This window comes from Pteropus vampyrus, unplaced genomic scaffold (genome assembly GCF_000151845.1).
Source record: "Pteropus vampyrus isolate Shadow unplaced genomic scaffold, Pvam_2.0 Scaffold311, whole genome shotgun sequence".
NCBI lineage: Eukaryota > Metazoa > Chordata > Mammalia > Chiroptera > Pteropodidae > Pteropus > Pteropus vampyrus.
In genome coordinates this window covers 1,390,748-1,409,025 of record NW_011889092.1, presented here as the reverse complement: position 1 = coordinate 1,409,025, position 18,278 = coordinate 1,390,748, and the positions used below count along the sequence as shown (strand labels likewise).

The 18,278-nt window shown below is 40.7% G+C and overlaps 1 protein-coding gene across 2 annotated transcripts in view; it reads right to left on the bottom strand.

Moving 5' to 3' along the window:
* Window positions 1–3,289: 3,289 nt before the first annotated feature.
* The window catches only part of FCHSD2 (FCH and double SH3 domains 2), a 241,716-nt gene continuing 226,727 nt past the window's right edge, over window positions 3,290–18,278 (bottom strand). For both annotated transcript variants that reach the window (XM_023521654.1, XM_011377401.2), the window contains exons 14-20: window positions 15,106–15,237; window positions 9,564–9,647; window positions 9,262–9,439; window positions 8,740–8,960; window positions 7,539–7,668; window positions 7,315–7,397; window positions 3,290–5,417 (exon numbers count right to left, since the gene is read on the bottom strand). In XM_023521654.1, coding sequence (XP_023377422.1) covers window positions 5,334–5,417; window positions 7,315–7,397; window positions 7,539–7,668; window positions 8,740–8,960; window positions 9,262–9,439; window positions 9,564–9,647; window positions 15,106–15,237 — 912 coding nt within the window. In that variant the 3' untranslated portion in view covers window positions 3,290–5,333. The remainder of the gene's footprint in view (window positions 5,418–7,314; window positions 7,398–7,538; window positions 7,669–8,739; window positions 8,961–9,261; window positions 9,440–9,563; window positions 9,648–15,105; window positions 15,238–18,278) is intronic.

Genomic DNA, 18,278 nt, shown 5'->3' with positions numbered 1-18,278 from the left:
CCAGGGGCCTCCTGTGGCCCATGCTCCCATTTGTGTCTGCCTCCCTCCATTTTCAGCAGGGAGCTCTTGGAGGAGACCAGGATGGGAATCAAGTGTTTCCTGGGATCAGGCTGGCACAGAGAAAACTTCAGGAAATGTTTCAGTGGCTAAATTCTCTTACTCAAGGACTTGGCAAGTCGTGCAGTTGAAGACACTAGGTGTCCAGCATTCTTCAGATCTAAGATTCCCAAAGGCCCAGCCCTCATGCCCTGGCTCCCGGTGGCCACCAGGAGTCACCACTGCCTAATCTCTGCAGAGGCCACACTGCCGCCTTCTAGAATTCATGGCTGGAAAGACCATTGCTTCCATTAGCCACCATTACCCAGGGCTTGCGTCAGGCCTTGTGTTCTGTGATTTTCTTGCAGTATTTTATTGTTCCTCCCAACTACCTTATACTATAGACATCTCTTTCACAGAGACAAAATTGAGGCTCAGAGAGGCTAAGTGATATGAGATCATACAGCTGGCAAAGCTGGATTATGACTGTTATACTTTTTAAAAACAAAATGTCAGAGAATCTGGGCTCCCAGTTAGGGCTCCAGGGTATACCTCTTGCCAGGGGGTGACTCTAGCTTTATGCCTAACCTAAATCCCTCCCTCTATCTTCTTTCCCATTGTGGGCCCTGGGCCTGAGCTTGGAGGGTTAGTGTTCCTTGAAGTGAGGGACATGCAGGGCCAAGGAGTGAGGTGAACAGGAGGCTGTTACCAGCTATACCCCATTTGGGGCAAGTACCTCACAGGACTGCAGTGAAGACTGCTTAAATAACCCAGAATAGGTCCTTGGGAAATGATCTGACTCAATTCCTAGGACAGTGGTCCCTCTGTTCCCCTTAAGCCTCCCCTTCTTCGTGGGTAAATCTGACAGCACACCTTGGGGTACAGTTGCCTCACCTGAGGGAGCACACCTGAACTTCCTTGGAAGGAATGCTTCCTGGTAGAGCCAGAGACAGGCCAAGGTGTTCCAGGGAATGAGGTGGGCCTGGAGGGAGAGGGGCCAGCAAAGGCTAAGCGGGGCAGGTGCTGGGAAGTCTGCACCCCTAGTCCCTGCGGTCCCTGTTCAGTGGTGATAGAGCCCTGGTGCTGAACACCTCTCCAGGTTTTCAGTTTTCAGTATTCGGGTTTTCAGTACTGAGTTCTCTCCAGATTTTCAGTACTTAGGTGCTCAGGGTCTGCCTCCCAGAGCTGGGACAGGGCCTCGTGTAGGGTCACACAGCAGAGCTGGGATAAGAACCCGGGCTTCTGATTCTCTCTTTTCCGAAAACTGGATTCAGGTTCTGCAGAGAGGGGCTGGCCTGGTCTTCTGGAGGTCCAGTTCTGGGTTCTGCTCCCAGTTGTCTTCATGAAAGATCTTGGACAAATCACAGTGTCTTCCAGGGTGAGAAGTTTCCCCATCTGTGTCTTCTTGCTCCATGGCTCTGGGCCTCACCAAAGGTGACCCAGGTCCTTCCTGGGGCCATTCTGCTGGTATAAGTACCACCACCTCTGCTTGCCCTGGTCAATCTCAGTCCTTATGAGCTTAAGACCTGAGAGGGATTAATGACAGAAGCCCTTAATTTGGGCTCCTGCTGCTCTTTGGTCATCTCCCTGTCCTGGGAGACACTTTGGCTTGAGTCTGCTGTTCCTGAGTCTCTCTACCAAATATGAGCCTTTCAGTAGAAGGGATGAGATCTGAGTCATTTGGGTCATCAGTGCACAGAACATGGCTTGGGGCAGTAAGTTTGATGACAGGACAAACAGCAATTGGATAGTGGTGGTCCTGGCCCCTAAGATGTTCTCTGGAGGAATCCTGAGAACATCCCACCTGTGGACCCATTGGTGGGATTCAGACAGACCATATCTGGGTGCGGGTTGTTTTCTTTCTCTGGATGCACATCCATTAGTCAAAACTATCTTCAGCTTATCTGTACATTATCTTATTTGATCCTCATGGATCTTAGAAAATTTGTATTGCCCTTTCATCCCCACTTTACAGATGAGGAAAGCAAAACCCAGAAAGATGAAGAAACGAGTTTAAAGTCATAGCTCATCAAGGCGGCCAGGGGACTTGAATACAGGACATTTGACCTGGCCTTTCCCTGCTTGCCCCTCACAGGAGGCAAATGGTTGACCACAGGAAGGCTGCTTACTCAGGTGTTTAGCACTCAGTTCATTTCTGTTCTGTTTCAGGATAATATTCCAGGAAAATATTCCTAGACCAGAGCTCTCCAAAACAGACATGGCTGAAATACACGGTTTTTTTTTTTTTTTTGGCCAGTGGTACCAGGAAAATGGTCCAGGAACAAGATGCTCTTTGGCATTCATGGGGTTCTTGGCAGATCAAGCAGTAACAGAGCAAACACAGGAAGGGTCTAGGAGGAAATATACTGGTTGTATCAACTGTAGGATTTTAGGACAAATGACAGTTCTCCCCTTAACTAAAACTCGTTACTTCATTGTCATGAAAGACAACTTCATGAGCGAAATAAATGCGAAGATTCAGAGCAGCCAGATTTTGGCATAAGGCCACTCAGAGAGGGTTAGGCAGTAACTGGCCCCATAATCAAAAGTTGTGGCTGGGCTATTTGGGCAGCAGGTGAACAGTACAGCTTGGGATGTGATCACAACCTGGAGGACGAGGATTTGCTTTGTCCCAGGGATAGTCCTGTGGCTTGGAATTTCGAATTTCTAGCCATCCCAAGAAGCCTGTGTTAATAAGTGTGTTCTCAAATATTGCAACCTTTTTTAGGTGATGTTCTCACTGTGTCTAGAAAGTGAACTTATCTAGAACATAAAAGTTAGATAAACCCTTGGATTATCATCTTGTTCTACTCCTTTTAAGGTTGGGGATGTGGTAGCTTGGAGGGAGAGGACACACTGAGCCATGCAGAAAGTATCCTTTCATCTGCCTCTCTGGCTTGTGGACATGGGCTGGGGTGGAGGGTCAGAGAGGAAGCACGCTGTCCTCTCCTCTCTTCCAGCACATGTCACACGGTATTGTCATGTGTATACCTGTCTCCTCTCTCTAGCCCCTGGGGAAAGAACCTAGAAAGCAAAGACCACAACTAATTTATTACTATCTCTAGCATCTAAGACATTACACTTGGCAGGTAGATGACATCAGGGACTATTTGTCCCACGGAAAAATTAACTTACTTCTCCCTCTCTGTATCTGTTGTATGGTTTAAAGGAGTTCCCAGGAGTGTCTTTATAAGAAGCACTGTCTTTGCAAAAGTCTGTTTACCCGAATCTTTTTATAAGTAAACTTAGAAAGCTTAATTCCATTTTTTATTATTCAACATTTTATACATAATAAATACAAACTTTTTACAGCCACTGTAAAGAAAGCACATCTGCACAGAGGTACGCCCTCAGAGCCTGGCCCTGTGCACTGTGATGCTGGATAACATGTCTTGGAGGGAGGGGTTCTTTATAAAAAGGAGGCATATTTTTACAACTTTGTTTTTTTAAAATAAAATTAGCAGCTCTTCCAAAAAATATTTTAAAATATAACAAAAAAATTTCAAATAACCCTCTGAAAATGTGGAAAATCCAGATTCAAGGACAATTTGGCTAGCTAGAGAGAGAGAATACAAGACTGGGTGGCAGGAACTGCCTGATTTTATGCACTTTGAAGATTTTTAAAGTGCTTGGAAGATGTTTAACATACCAGCAAACATTAAAATCTTAAAAAAACCACCCCTTAATTTCTTTTTTTTAAACTTAAGAATAAGTTTGATAACGTAAAAAGACCTCAAATAGATCAACAGGTTAAGAAATGCAAAAAAAAAGAAAAAAAAAACTCCCAAAAAAACTCCTAATCACAGAGAAGATTCATCAATGGACATTGTCACTGAAGTGATCAAATGACTAAAAATTTCTTCAGCTATGACCTTACTTTTGGTCAATAATCCCATGGGGACATTGGGCGAGCATTTCAAGTTTTTAGTCTTAGGAAGGATGGAGTTTTCAAAGCATAACACAACTTTTAGATTAAATTCTGTGAATTTGAATTCTTAAAAAAAAAACAACTGGCAGATATCCCTTAGTCCTAGTTAACTCACTCCCTATCTTCCATAGGAGGTGGAGGGCCAGCAGCGGCTGACTCTGGGACATCTGCTGCTGTGGGCTTGCTAGCCCGTGGAGAAAGCTACTCCTGGCTCTCCCTGTGACGCGGAGAACTTGTCTTTTCCTTGTCAAATAGCACTTGTGCAGGGTGTGCAATCCTTTAGTTCTTTTTCACAGGACGCTGGTTTCCTCCATGAGCCACAGGTTCTTCCTCCCAAGGAAATGTCAGGTCAGTGGTACCTGGGAAGCTGCATTTTCTGCCCGGGGTGGCTGCTGGTCTGGACCAGCCACAACCTGGCTGGCTGGGCCAGTGCACTGGCTTGAGAATAAAACAATGCTCAGGGCTCCCCATAGAGAAGCTTAACAAGGCAAGTATGTGTCCCCAATTTATTTAGACATTCAGATTATAAGGATACTGGTCAGAGGACTATATGCTGCAAAAATTAAGATGAAAAATACCCAAATACAAAAAGAACATCAAATCGGCTCACTTCAGATCTGGAAGCTCCATTTCTGCCTTAGCCGCAGCCTCCTTTCTATTAGTCTATGTGATGGACATTTGGCTACTGTTCAGCCCCTCCATATTAGCTCCACTAATACTAAATGAATGGCATAAATATTAATACGAAGGACACTGTTATTGTTTTAAATCTGTTAGTTGTGGAAGAGATGTGCATTAATGCAATTGGCGCTACACTCAGGCAGTCCGCTTGTTTCCAATAAGGTTCTACTTCCTCAGTCTGGGGACTAAATGTGGGGAGGAGCCAGCCTCTCCTGAAATCCCTCCTTCTGCTTTCTTATGTAGCCAACATGATCTGATTAAACTCGATCAGACGAGCAAAAGCCACTTGAAAAAAGATGAGAATCTTTGCCACAACCTTGTGGCCACAGTAATATACTGTACGAGTGCACATGATCAGTGTCTCTGTGACTGTGCCCTGGATAAGGCCTGGTCTTGAGTCTCATATAAAAATGGACCACTATTAGGCATGAGGGCTGTCCCCCTCTGCTTTGAGGGCCCATTAGTATTTGTGCTATGGTAGGAGAGATGACATAGAAAATGACAACAAAAAAAGGCACAAAATATCCAAAACATGGGAGGAATCCACCAGGCCACTCAGTCATTTATAATCCTCCTGGGTTTTGCTCTGTTCAAGAGTCATCATCATGCAAAGGTGCCTAAAAAACAAGACTGGCCAAACTCCAAGCTTGGCCTTGATTGTAGCAGTAACAGACGGGCAAACCCATCATCACACCAGTGTGATTTCCACATCCTCGATCTTCTCTGCTGGCCTTCGGTGGTTCTGTGTAGGTGGAGGGGGAGCTGCCCGGACCTGAGCAGGAAACAATTACGTGGCTTGTCAGTCAGGTTCTTGATTCAGTGTCTAAAGCATCCAAATGCAAACTGGTCATTTTATCCAAGGACATGGACGCCCCAGGGGTCTCAGAAATGCTCTGAGCATGTGCTTTCAACCCAATTTTCACTCTTTCCCACACTGAGGAGTTACTGTTCTGGATGAAATGTGAAACACAACAATCAGGTCTTTGCACAGGCTGAAAGCCTCATGGGCACAAGGGTCACTATAGCTCTAAAGGCCTCATTCACAGCAAAGGCCTGGGGCTGGAAGCAAGAGAGAGCAATGTTTAGAGAACTGAAAACCTTGTAGCATGTCTTGGAAGGAGAGTTGCAAAAGAAGATCAGAGAGGTAGGCTGGGGTTAAGTTGTGAAATCTGAGCTTTATTCTGTAGGCAAAGACAAGTCATTGGTAGATTTTAAACAGCAGCATCAGATGTATGAAAAGATGACTCTGGTTAACAGTTTGGATAAAACAGCAGAGGTGGGCAAAGATATAGGTTAAGAAGACAATTTAGAAGACTTCTATAGTCATCTGAATGAAATGTTAGCCTGAATTGGTGATAGCTGTGAGGAGTAGAGAAGTGGAAAGATTGACAGCTGTCTCTGAAGGAAACTCGGCAGGATTTGGTGATTACTATTTGTAGGAGGCCAGAGCACTGGCAAAGAGGATAATGAACTCATTTTTGCTGAGTTCTGGGGCTTTGGTACATGTACATTGAGATGCCCACAAGTCTGAAGCTCAGGGAAGAGATTGGATTAACAGTTATAAATCTGGTAGTTGTCAGTAAATAAATGGTTATCGAAGCTGTGGCAGTAGATGAGATTACACAAGGAGAGTGGGTTTAATGACTTCAAGAGAACCAGCCCATGGACAGAATCCTAAGAAGCATCAACAGAGATGGATAGAGGCCAGAGATGCCTGTGAAGGTCGATGAAAAGCAAGGGCCAGAGAGATAGAAAGCAAACCAGGAAAGGCTGGTTCAACACATTGGCCCACTTCTCTCCACTGCCATTCTTCCCACGGTCCATGCTACCATCCCCTCCTGCTTAGACCACTGCTTCAGCCTCCTGATGGCTCCCCATGTCCCTTCTGCCATCTTCCATTCATTCCTCACATAACTGCCATAGCGGTGTTTTAAAAATGCAAAACTGGTCATATCACAGTTCTGCTTACAATTTTACAATGGCTTCCTATCACATTTAGGATAAAGGACCAAGTCCTTAACAAGGCACTCAATATACATCTGCTGAATGAACAAAGCCAAAGGAAATGAGTGGTTCAAGGAATAGTGTCAAATGCTGATGAGGGGGTCCAGGAAAATAAAACTGTAAAGTATGCACTGGAGCAGCACGTGAAAGTTATGCCCTTGGAAAAGCTGTTTCGCAGGGAGGTGATGGGGTTGAGTCCATGGCAGATAGCAGAGTGAGCAGTAAGTAGAGGTGATTATTTGTAAGAGTAGATTCTCCTTGACTACAGAAGCTCTCAAACCTCAAAAAGGCATGGAGTGTCCCTCAAAGAGGCAAATATAGGCCTGTAAAATAGGTTCTCAATAAATGCTTGCTGAAAAAAAAAGTGCTTCTGTTTCACAGTTAGACCATTTTAATGCTCATAGAGCTTGTTATAATTCAAACACACTTTCATAGCGATCATCTTGTATCTCACCATGACTCAGAAAAAAGTGCCAGTGTAGACTGGACCTTCCAAGATGTGATTTCTATAGCCTTCCTCTTCAAGAGCTCTTTTTATCTTCCCAAACCCACCTCACCCTTGCATGGGGGAATTAGTAACAAAGGGGCCATGGAAAAACACTACTTTCTAACTTTCAATTTGGAAGAACTGTACATTCTATAACCCTGCCAGATAAGAGACTTACAGGTCGCAGTTTCCCATATGAGGTCTCAGGAGTATGCCTTGGTGCCTGTGCGAATCCTGGTGATTCACCATGGAAACTATTTTCTAAAGGAGGGAACCAAAGAAGCTCATTTTATTCGTGTTGTTGAGCAATAAAATTTCTAATGCAGGTCTGTCTGCCCTACAGGTGAATAAGTGGATTTCTGAATGAAATGCATTTTGACCCAAGTCCAGGAGAACCCTTACCATTTGCTGAAGGAGAGCGGGGGAAGTACTGGGAGCTCCTCTTATCTGGGCTGGGGTAAGGGCTGTTGGGAGGCTGGTCGTACAACGGCAGTGGAGGCAGGGAGCCGGGTGGCTTGGGGGAAGGAGAGATCTGCCACAAAGTGAACAGAGGTTACAAAGTGGTCACCTCGGAAAGGAGAGACTAGCTTGCTTCTCTGACTACTCTGGACAAGTTACTTTTCTCTGGAGCTAAGTTATGACTACTGACATTTTTTCTGTCAGCCTCATTAGTGGGACGTGAGCCTAGAATAACCATCCCAAACCCTAAAACCCATTTTCCTCTCACAGATCTCCTCATGATACCATTGATTATAGTTTATCTTAAACAGTTATCATGTCAAACCACTCTCTAGAATTCGATTGAAAACATATCAAATTAGTTAATTCAGTAAATTCAGTTAAGAACACAAAAAAGAACAAGTTGTATTTTTTGGTGAAGATAAAATAATCGGCTGAGTTTCTGACTTCTCCAGGTTTTGTGAACGTCGGGCTAAGCCGTCATAACACCACAGAAGGTGGGCGGACATGTTCCTGATGGTCCTGGACCTGTCAGGCCTGCTGTGACAGGTCCAAATTAGGGGTTTCCTATAAAGGCAAGTTTTGCTGTGATGAGCTAAGCCTAGGGCCACATGAGTATAAAGAATGGGGCTCTGGCAGGCTCATCAGTTCTCTGAAATGGACTGGCACGACCTGGGCTGGGCAGGGAGGCTCTGACAGTGAAGGAAAGAACAAACCAATATTTTTACCACATAAACTAACCACAGAGACAATCCGTTCCCTTTCAGGTTTGTTTCTGTCTCACCACCAAACTATTCTTTTGTATGTCACATACAAGTTAGCATTTTGGTTAACTGATTCAGAGAACAGAATGTGGGAGAGTAAAGGTGTAATACAGGCATTACACAAGAGCCTGACTGATGAGGCCCTGCTTTCCCAAATTCGGTTTTGCAGAAACCTGGCAACTGAGGACTGGAGTGGTGGGGGTGAGGCTGAGACTACAGCCCACTTTTACGTGGGTCAATAGACTCCTTGGGAGTCATGTTCTTTATCTTTTTTTTTTTAAAAAAAAAATTTGTTCAGTTTATAGATCCGTTGAGGCTTTGTCTTGCCCATAAACAACTTGCCAGATATTTTAATATCTTTTAATTCCGCTTTCATGTACCTGAATCTCTCTCATCCATGGAGTGTCACCATTTTCTGAGGCTGAAAGTTCTTCCACTAGCACCGATGGGAAAACTCCAATCCGCCCATTGAATTCCCCTTCCCAGAAGCCATCGTCATCCTGGTTTTCTTTGTTCAAGATTCGGATGATTGCTCCCTCAGGAAAAGATAATTCATCATCTGTCTGGCCCTCGTAGTCATAAAGTGCTTTCACGAAACAGACTAGGTAGCATGAGAGAGAGAAATGCAGTAAGGACAATGACGACCAGGTTACTTTTGCAACCACCCCTATGCTAATGTGACAACTAAAAGACCATCATACAGAATAAGAGTAAAGCTGTAATTTTTTACTCACTGAAGATCAACTTTAGGTTTCTACTGTAAAGGATAAATGTGACCAAATAAAGGAAAACATGTTATAGAATAGGAATAGAGTTGTGCTTTTTAACCTACTGAAGACTCCAGGGTAATACAGTTTAGGCCAAATGTGACCAAATAAAGAGTGCCTTGTTTCAGTCTTTACCACTGGCATCTCCGTTGAGGCTGCCTGAAATGAGTTCGGCCTCCGTGGAATTGCTCGATGTGTGTGACCGACTGTCCAAAGCAGCCAAGGACTGCAGCATGCTCAGTAGACTGTTGGAGGTGGGAAACTGGAGGTACTTTTCTGGCACATAACCCACTTGGCCAACTTTATTTCGAGCCTGAGTGAAAGACATGTGACAAAACAGGTTTACACACACAATCTGGATAGATAGGGCATAACAAGAACCAAAACAAACTCCTAAAAATGACACAAGAAGGGGCGATATGAGCAAAGGAATATACCTTTACCCAGTCTTCCATATCTCCATCTTCAATCACTTCTAACACCTCATGTTCCTCAATGGTCAACTCATCTGGTTGAGAAGCCTGCAATGTAGGATGGTCATGAACAAAATTAAAAAGGTTAGCTAAAGAGCAGATGTGAACTGATCACAACAAAAACTGGGGATCAAAATATTGAAATGATTTTGAAAAACGTATTGAACATAAGATTTTAAGTGTTGTAAAACTATCATAATGAGGTGAAGTTTTACTTTAAAAAACTAAACAAAATAAAGCCACAACCAAAACTGGAGAAGTGGAATCCTGAAGAGGCAATCAGGTTCAGTGCACACAGCACTCTGCTGGAAGGAGAGGATCAGGGTTCCAGCTTATGTGTCTCCTGGTAAGTTATTCAACTTCTTGATGCCTCCATTTCTTCAAAATGACAATCCTGCCATTCTTGGGAGGATTGGAGAGTCAATGTGGGATGAATAAGCAGAGAACCATGACAATTTGGGAAGCACAGGCAAAGGAGAAAGCACTGGATTAGAATTGTACCAGAAGGCTACCATGGAGGTGCATGCTGTGAAATGCAAGGAACTATGTACATGGATTGGATGACAGCTTGAGTAGTGCCTAGAATTGATCTGGAATCACCGCAAAACAACGGCCAAAAGAAGAAAGTTGTAGGAAACGAAATGATTAAGATTTGCCAAAGTTTGGATATATTATGCTTCAATTTAACTGAGGAGACTGGGCTGATCCACTGATGTGCTTCCACACAAGTCACTAATAGTGATGATTTTATTATCCTTGACAGCAAGAGTCCACTAGCACCAGCCACCCAGATACTGCCCTTGAGGCTGCAGAATCTGAGAGCAAACCCTCAGGGGCTCTGCAGAGGGGATGGAGAGAGACTATGTGGTTTCGTTTCCTAAAGAGACTTGCCTATCACCTGTAAACAGGGAGGGGCCTGCTGTCTTCTTCTGGCTCTCTAGTGAACAGTCTAAAATCTTTCCCCAAGTCCCAAGATCAATTTAAACTATCACTTGAGACCAAATAGTTTTTCAAATCTCAGTCTCGAAGTATGAAATATCTGCAAGTTACATAAGAGAAAACAAGGCAAAAAAAAAAAAAAGGGTCATCTTCCTAAGACTCATTTCCCATTTTATGTACATTATAACGTTTCATCAAACCCAGATTCTGGATGTTGCTTGAGACAGAAAAATAGTATTGAAAATGGCTGACCGATCACAGAAATACTCCAGGACCAGAATGTTAAGTAAATTACCTCTTTATATCAAAATATGAGGAAAAAAGCTCATTGGTTCTTGATAGCTTTTCCAAAGGAATTTCTTTGCTAATCTGAAACCACACTATGCCTTGAATATACCAGCAAAAGGCACCTACATAACGAAGATATTTTTCCTAATTCAATGGAAAGGCTTAAAAAGTACCAACACAACCTGACTTTAGTATGTGCGAAAGCAAAGCAGGAGGTATAAAAACACTTTAAATTGCTGCCCTTGTAAAAAAGCCACGGAGGTCCATTCAAGTTGTCCAGCATTGTTATATTAGCAGACATTAGCTTGATCATACCATCCCAAACGGTGACCAATTCTTCCACCTGACATGGCACTCAAGACCCTTCAGAAATGGGTCCTCATGGTCTTTTGATGCTTTGGCACCAGGATACTATTCCCTATTCTCTGAACATACCATGTCTTCCTTGTCTCTCTGCTTTTACCATACTGTTTCTTCTTTCCAGCAGGCCCTATTCCCTCTTTCCCATCTGGTGAGTGGATGTAAATTACTGTGGGTTCAAGTCCAGCTTCAGTCTGTTTCTATGGGCAAGTGACCGTAAGACCTCTCTGAGCCTCAGTTTTCTTTTTATTCCTATTAGAATGTAAGCTCCATGATGGCAGAGATTTTTGTCTGTGTTGATCAATGCTATATCCTTGAGCCTAGAAAAGAGTATGGAAGGTGCTCAAGTCATATTGGTTGAATAAATGGGTTGGTTGATAATATCTTCCTTATAGGGTTAATGAAGAGATTAGAAAAAAAATACATATGGTACCAGGCACACAGTATTTCATAAATAGTAGCTATTATTATTACTCATGATTTGAGGCCCAGCTTATATGTTTTCCCAGACCACCTACAATGAGCTGGTTGCTTCTTCCTCTTCTTGTTCTCATGAGGCTTTGCCCATCCCTCTAACTCTGACTACCCCGCACTTTAGTTAGTTATTTGCCCTTGTGAGCTTCCTACTAGAATGACTTAAGGCAAGGAATGTAATTCTGCTCACTTACCGGAACTAAAGACAGCAAGTGGCTGGTAAATGGTTATTAAGGAAAGACATGTTCTCACACTGCCTCCTGAAGTCCTAATACCAGTGGCAGCCCGAACTCCAGAAGAAGCCATGCCCTCTATTACCCCACCCTCTCTCTAAATTTCCTGTTTTCTTTTAAAACAATATGCTTTTTTCCTGATAATAAAAGTAATACACGTCATTGCAGAAAAGCTGGTGGTATGCCTAATTGAGATCTTAAGGTGCACAGAATTTGGTATCTTACTTTTTTTGACACAAAACAGCATTTCTTCTTACATAAAAAACTGTCACAAATGTAATTTTCAATTATCTTCATAATATTTGTTATCGTTACGTTATATGAATAGTAAATTTATTTAACTGTTCTCTTATTGGGCTGCCAACTTTAAGGTATTAAAAGTAGTACTGTAATGAAAGAACATTCTGTATCCAAAACATTTTTCTATATTGTGGGTCATTTCCTTAGGATATATGCTGGTAGGATCAAAAGTTATGAGCATTTTTAAGGCTTTTGAATCTGATGCTTAAATATAGTTTTTATCTATCTATCTATCTATCTATCTATCTATCTATCTATCTATCTATCTATCTATTTATTTTCACCAGATTAATCCAGGTCTTCTTTGCTGGTCTGGACTATAGGAATCACTATTAAGTTTATAGTTAGTCTCCGTCTATTCTAATCTATCATGTAGAGTATTTGTACAATGACCAGGGTTACCTTCTTAAAAGCCCAATCTAGTTTTTGAACATCCAATGCTCCTCCCAGCCTAGATAAAAGCCAAACTTCAGTCTGGTCTTTAAGGCCCTTTACTATCCGACAGCAAACATCTTTACTTACAGCTGCTCTATTCCCCATGCTTGCCTTTAACATTTTCCAAACACCCCATACTCTCATCAGACTGTGTCTCTGTATCTATTGTTCCCTTTGCTTAGAAGGCTCCTTCCCTTCCCTACCTTTTCACTGTATCTAGAAAGATCTTACTCATGACCTAATTTAAATGCCACCTCATCTGTAAAATTTCTCCCAACCATCAAAGGAAGAATTAGTGGTTTTACCTCTACTATAAATGTTTTCATATATTTCTATTTTTCAGTTTAATATTTACTCCTTGCCTCCACTATCCATTTCTAGGGGGCAGGGGACTGTGTCACATTAATGCTTGCATCCCCAAAACTTATAAAATGGGCACTCAATAAAGGTTCAATGATTAAATAGAATTTTACAGTCTGGTTTACTATAGGGACATGCCTGGGATATGCCAATACAAGAAATGTTGGATGAATGTGAGATGTTTGTAATCACCCTTAGGACCCTCTCCATTTAAGGATCTTCAATTTTAATTCTGGAACTTCGAAGTAAATATAATATTGAGAAGTGAGATGGGGAAACATCTCAAACCTAGTTTCATAATACTCTATAACATCTTTCCAACTATCTTAGAAAATGACTTCAAATTTTCAAAAGATTATCAAAAGTTTACTTTAAAAAAAAAAACCAAAACAAAACCAACCCTTTTAGAACAGAGGAAGTATTTTTAATTTAAATATATAATTAAAGGATGATAAAGTAAAAAGTATGGAAATCACTGATAGGGAGGAGTAAATACTGTCAACTCTTGGCTATCCAGGGATAGTGAGTGATGGTGGGAGTGAGACTGTCCTGTATATGATTGTTGAAGATTCTTTCCAGACCCTTCCTCTGTTGTTGTCCCTTAAGCATTGGGTCTCCATTAGCATGGGAGCCAGAGGAGGAGTCATTTGTTCATGCCTTCCTTATACCATTCATTTATTTATCCTACAATTATTTACTGAAGACCTACTATGTGTCAGGCACTGTCCTAGGTCTGAAGATACATAGACGAGGTTTCTGCCTTCATGAGCGTTTAGTGGGGAGCCAGACCAAGAAATATGAAAACAAATAAGATTAAGTCTGGCTGGAGATAAGTGCTATCCAGTAAATAAAAGAGGGCAAAAAGGTAATGGGATAGAGAGTAGTGACTGAGGAGTTAGTTATGTATTTAGGTGGTCAGGGGTCGAGACCTGAGGAAGCAATATTTGAGCTGATCCTCAATGAACAGCAGTGGGTGGCCAACCAAGATTTGGGCAAAAACAGTTCTAGGTAGAGGAGGCAGCAAGTGCAAAGTTGTCAAGTCAAGAAGCAGCCTGGTGATTTTGAAGGCTGAAAGGCAGCCGGAGTGGCTAATGTAGAGCAAGTGAGTTAGGTGGGGCAATGGTACAACATGAAGCCAGAGAGACTGACAGGGGCCAGATCATTCTAGACATTATAGACCCTACTTCAGTTTGTTTTTTTAAGTGTGATGGAAAGCTTAAAAAGGGTTTTAGGTGGGGAAGTAAAATAATCTCCTTTGTGCCTTAAAGAGTGGAAAATGGACTTTTGGGAGGCAAGTATGAAAAAGGGATACCAATTATGAATTCTTTTTTCTTTGACAGCGATCAAAACAATGGCCTAGACCAAGATGGTGAAAAGGGAATGGATTCAGGATATGTTTTAGAGGTGCACTCAACAGGACTGGTTGATGGACTGGATAAGGAGAGTGAGGGAAAGAGGAACTGGGAAACTGAAATTCAATTTACTTTGTATGAATAAAAAGTTAATGTGAAAGCTGGGCAGGGGTGAGAGACATTAAGAGCTATTATACCAAATCAGGTTTGGAAATTCCGGCATCTGTTTATCCAGGTCTCTGCTTGAGGTGGTTATATTAAACAAGAGGTGGTTATATTAAAATTAGGAAAGTAAAGTTAAACAAAACTGCTTTATAAAACAATTTTCTTTTAATATCAATTTTGAGCATCATCCTAATGGAGGGTCTTGTGACAACTGGGCAACTGATAATAAGGGTAAGAGTTCTATGTACTGAAAATTTACGAGATGCCAGGCACTGTGCTAAGTGCTTTGTTTTAAGAGTGTTTATCTCATTTACTCTTCAAACTAGCCTTATAATATTAACCCATCATATAGATAAGAAAACTGAGGTTCACAGAGACTAAGGGACTAGTGTGGTCATATAACTCGTTAGTGGCAGAGATAGGATTTTAACCCAGGCTGTCTGATGTCAGAACCTAAACTCTTCATCATTATGTTGCCTCTCATATTAACTGAACACCAATTTTATGTTGAGACAGTAAGAGAGGCTGAGTAGACACTGTTACATATATCTTCAGAGTTGTCACAATTTAATAGGAGAAATATGTTAGAGAAATACAAACCTTGTAGGAATAAACAACTTTGCAGGTGAGTGGGTAATTTCTTAAGGTGCCAGAAGGGCTGGAACTGCTGTCGTCAAAAACATCCATGTTGTCTTCAAACTCTTCTTCTTCTCTTTCGGTATCTGCATTGAGCTAAGAAAAATTAGAAGTCATTGGCTAGCTTGCTTACCACAGAAAATGGCTGAAAGCAGGAGAGATACTTAAAACCCGATTGATTCAAAATATTAACTTACTTATTCAACTGTGCATAGAAATAAGTATCTATTCTCATTTGCATTTTTCATGTTATGAAAGGACAGAGATTTTTTCTTTTTAAAACCAAGAGTAAATGTCTTTCAAATATATAAGAACTATTTATCAGTATCCTTTCACTTTTCACTGTTAAATACTGACTAATAAGGCCGCTTACCATTTTAAACTGATCATATTGGGAACATTAAAAAGATTTCTAAATGATACCAAGGATGTGAAGAAACAGGCTTTCATCTATTGCTGATGGAAATGTAAACTGATATATCCTTAAAAAAAAAAAAAACCCTGCCTACTGAAATTAAAAACTAAACATACCACTTGATATGGCAATTTCACTTCTGTGAATACATTATGGACTATATACGCATCCTGGACTATATACTCTAGGACGTTTATTGCAACATTGCACGTAGGGGCAAAAGCCTGAACACAATCTATATATCCATTAATAGAGGATGTTTGAATAAATTATGATGTGTCCATGCTGTACACATCAATAACACCCATTAAAAATGAGTTAGAGAATAGAAAGCCCAGAAATAAAGCCTTGCATATATAGTTAAATGATTTTCAACTAGAGTCTCAACGCTATTCAATGGGGTAAGGACAGTTTATTTAACAAATGGTACTGGGAAAACTAGATAGCCACATACAAAGGAGTGAAGTCAGACCCGTACCTTACAAAAATTAACTCAGATGAATACCTAAATGGAAGAGCTACAACTATAAAACTCTCAGAAGAAAGCATAGGCTTCATGACACTGGATTTGGCAATAATTTCTTGGATATGACACTGAAAGCACAGGCAGCAAAAGGAAAAAAATAGATAAATCTGACTGCATCAAATTTAAAACTTCTGTGCATCAAAAGACAGCAGAAAAAAAGGCAACCCTCAGAATGGGAGAAAATATTTGCAAATCATGTATCTGACAAGAGATTAATATCTAGAATGTATAAATAATGCCTAAAACTCAAAAATAAAAAACAATCCATTTCGAAAATGGACAAAGGACTTGAATAGACATTTCCCCAAAGAAGATCTCCAAATAGCCAATAAAGATATGAAAAGAGGCTCAACATCATTAAGCATTAGGGAAATTCAAGTCAAAACCATAACAAGATACTACCACTAGAATTACCATATGATCCAGCAATTTCACTTCTAGGTATATATCCTAAAGATTTTGAAAGCAGGGCCTTGAACAGATATTTGTACACTCATGTTCATAAGCAGCACTATTCACAATAGCCAAAAGGTGGAAGCAACCCAATGTCATTGACAGATGAATGGATGAACAAAATGTGGTAAATACATACAACAGAATATTATTCAATCTTAAAAAGGAAGGAAATTCTGACATATGCTACAGTATGGGTGAACCTTGAGGGCATCAATGTTATGTAAAATGTCAGTTATAAAAAAGATATATACTGTGATTCTACTTATATAAGATACCTAGAGTAGTCAAATTCACAGAGACAGAAAGAATGTTGGCTGCCAGCAATTAGGGATGGGGGAACAGGGAGTTAATTTTTATTAAGCACAGAGTTTTACTTCTGCAAAATGAAAAGAGTTCTGGAGATGGAAGATGGTTATGGTTACATAACAATGTGACTGTACTTAATGCCTCTGAACCATACTTAAAAATGGTTCAGCTTAACAATAATTCACAACCTTCGGACCAACTAAAAATGGTTCAAATGGTAACTTTTATGTTATGCATATTTTATTACACAAAAGGGGCACATTCCCTTTTGAAATATAGCACAAGAAAAATAATTTTTAAACCATGTTTAAATGTATATTATCCACCATAGCTAAAAAGCATATATTAATTTAAATGGTATTGAGTATAAAAAAATATTTATCTGGAGTACAGTTCATGATATTAAAGTACAAATAATATTTATATGAGCATAAATATGACAGAGGGAGGAAGAGTAAGAAGAATAAAGACTGGAGAATACAGTGTATGATATGACTGACTTTTTTTTATAGACTTCTGTACTATTTGAACTATTAGAATAAGTTGTGTTTTACTTTTTAAACTAAAAGTTCAACAAAGAAGAAACAGAAACCAGGCCTTAAGGTTTCTTTGTTTCTAGCTACATATAAGCACTCATTTGGCTACCTTTTCCCATGTTCAAACCTACAAAGGCGCCAATGTTCACACATTAAGGATATAAGGAATGAAGAGTTAGAATTAGGTCTCACAGTAGAACAATTAATAAAAATATCAAATACCTACTATATGTTGAACACTATGCTAGGCTCTTAGATATGAAGTGAAGGACACCGTGTCTGCTTTTCAGGAGCTCACAACCTAGAGTGGAAAACTACCACAAGTAAATGCTAAGTGTGTAGGGAAGTGTGAATATGGAAGAGGTGATTGGAGAAGGTAAGAGAAGATTTCCCGGGATTCAAGGAGTCAAAAAGCAGAGGCTGCCTATATTGTCAAGTTCTACTTTTTAATGAATTAAAGTGATTTATCTTGAGTAATCATCATTAATGACTCCATTCTTTATTCTTCTCTTTATTTCGCTAATAAAATTCTACAGGATTGGGGTGGGGGCGGTGTCCAGAAGAATAAACAGTACATATTTTCCGTCACATTTATTGCCTCCATTTCAAAATCCCTGTATATTCTCATTTATAACTACTGTTGAAAGTTCTCCAAAACTGAGTGAGGTAATTGTGTACCTCATCTTACAAATAATTCATCTATGGTCAGCCAGGTCAATGACAAAATAGACTCGAATCTTGACCCTTCGAATCATCTCAGGCTTATGATTCCATTGTTTTCCAACAGAGCATTGTGACACAAGAGATGAGGATCATTTGCTAGAAATTACTTTCATATTCTAGAGTAAAGGTTATACACATTAAAAAGAAATTGGGGCATTATAAAAACCAAACCAAA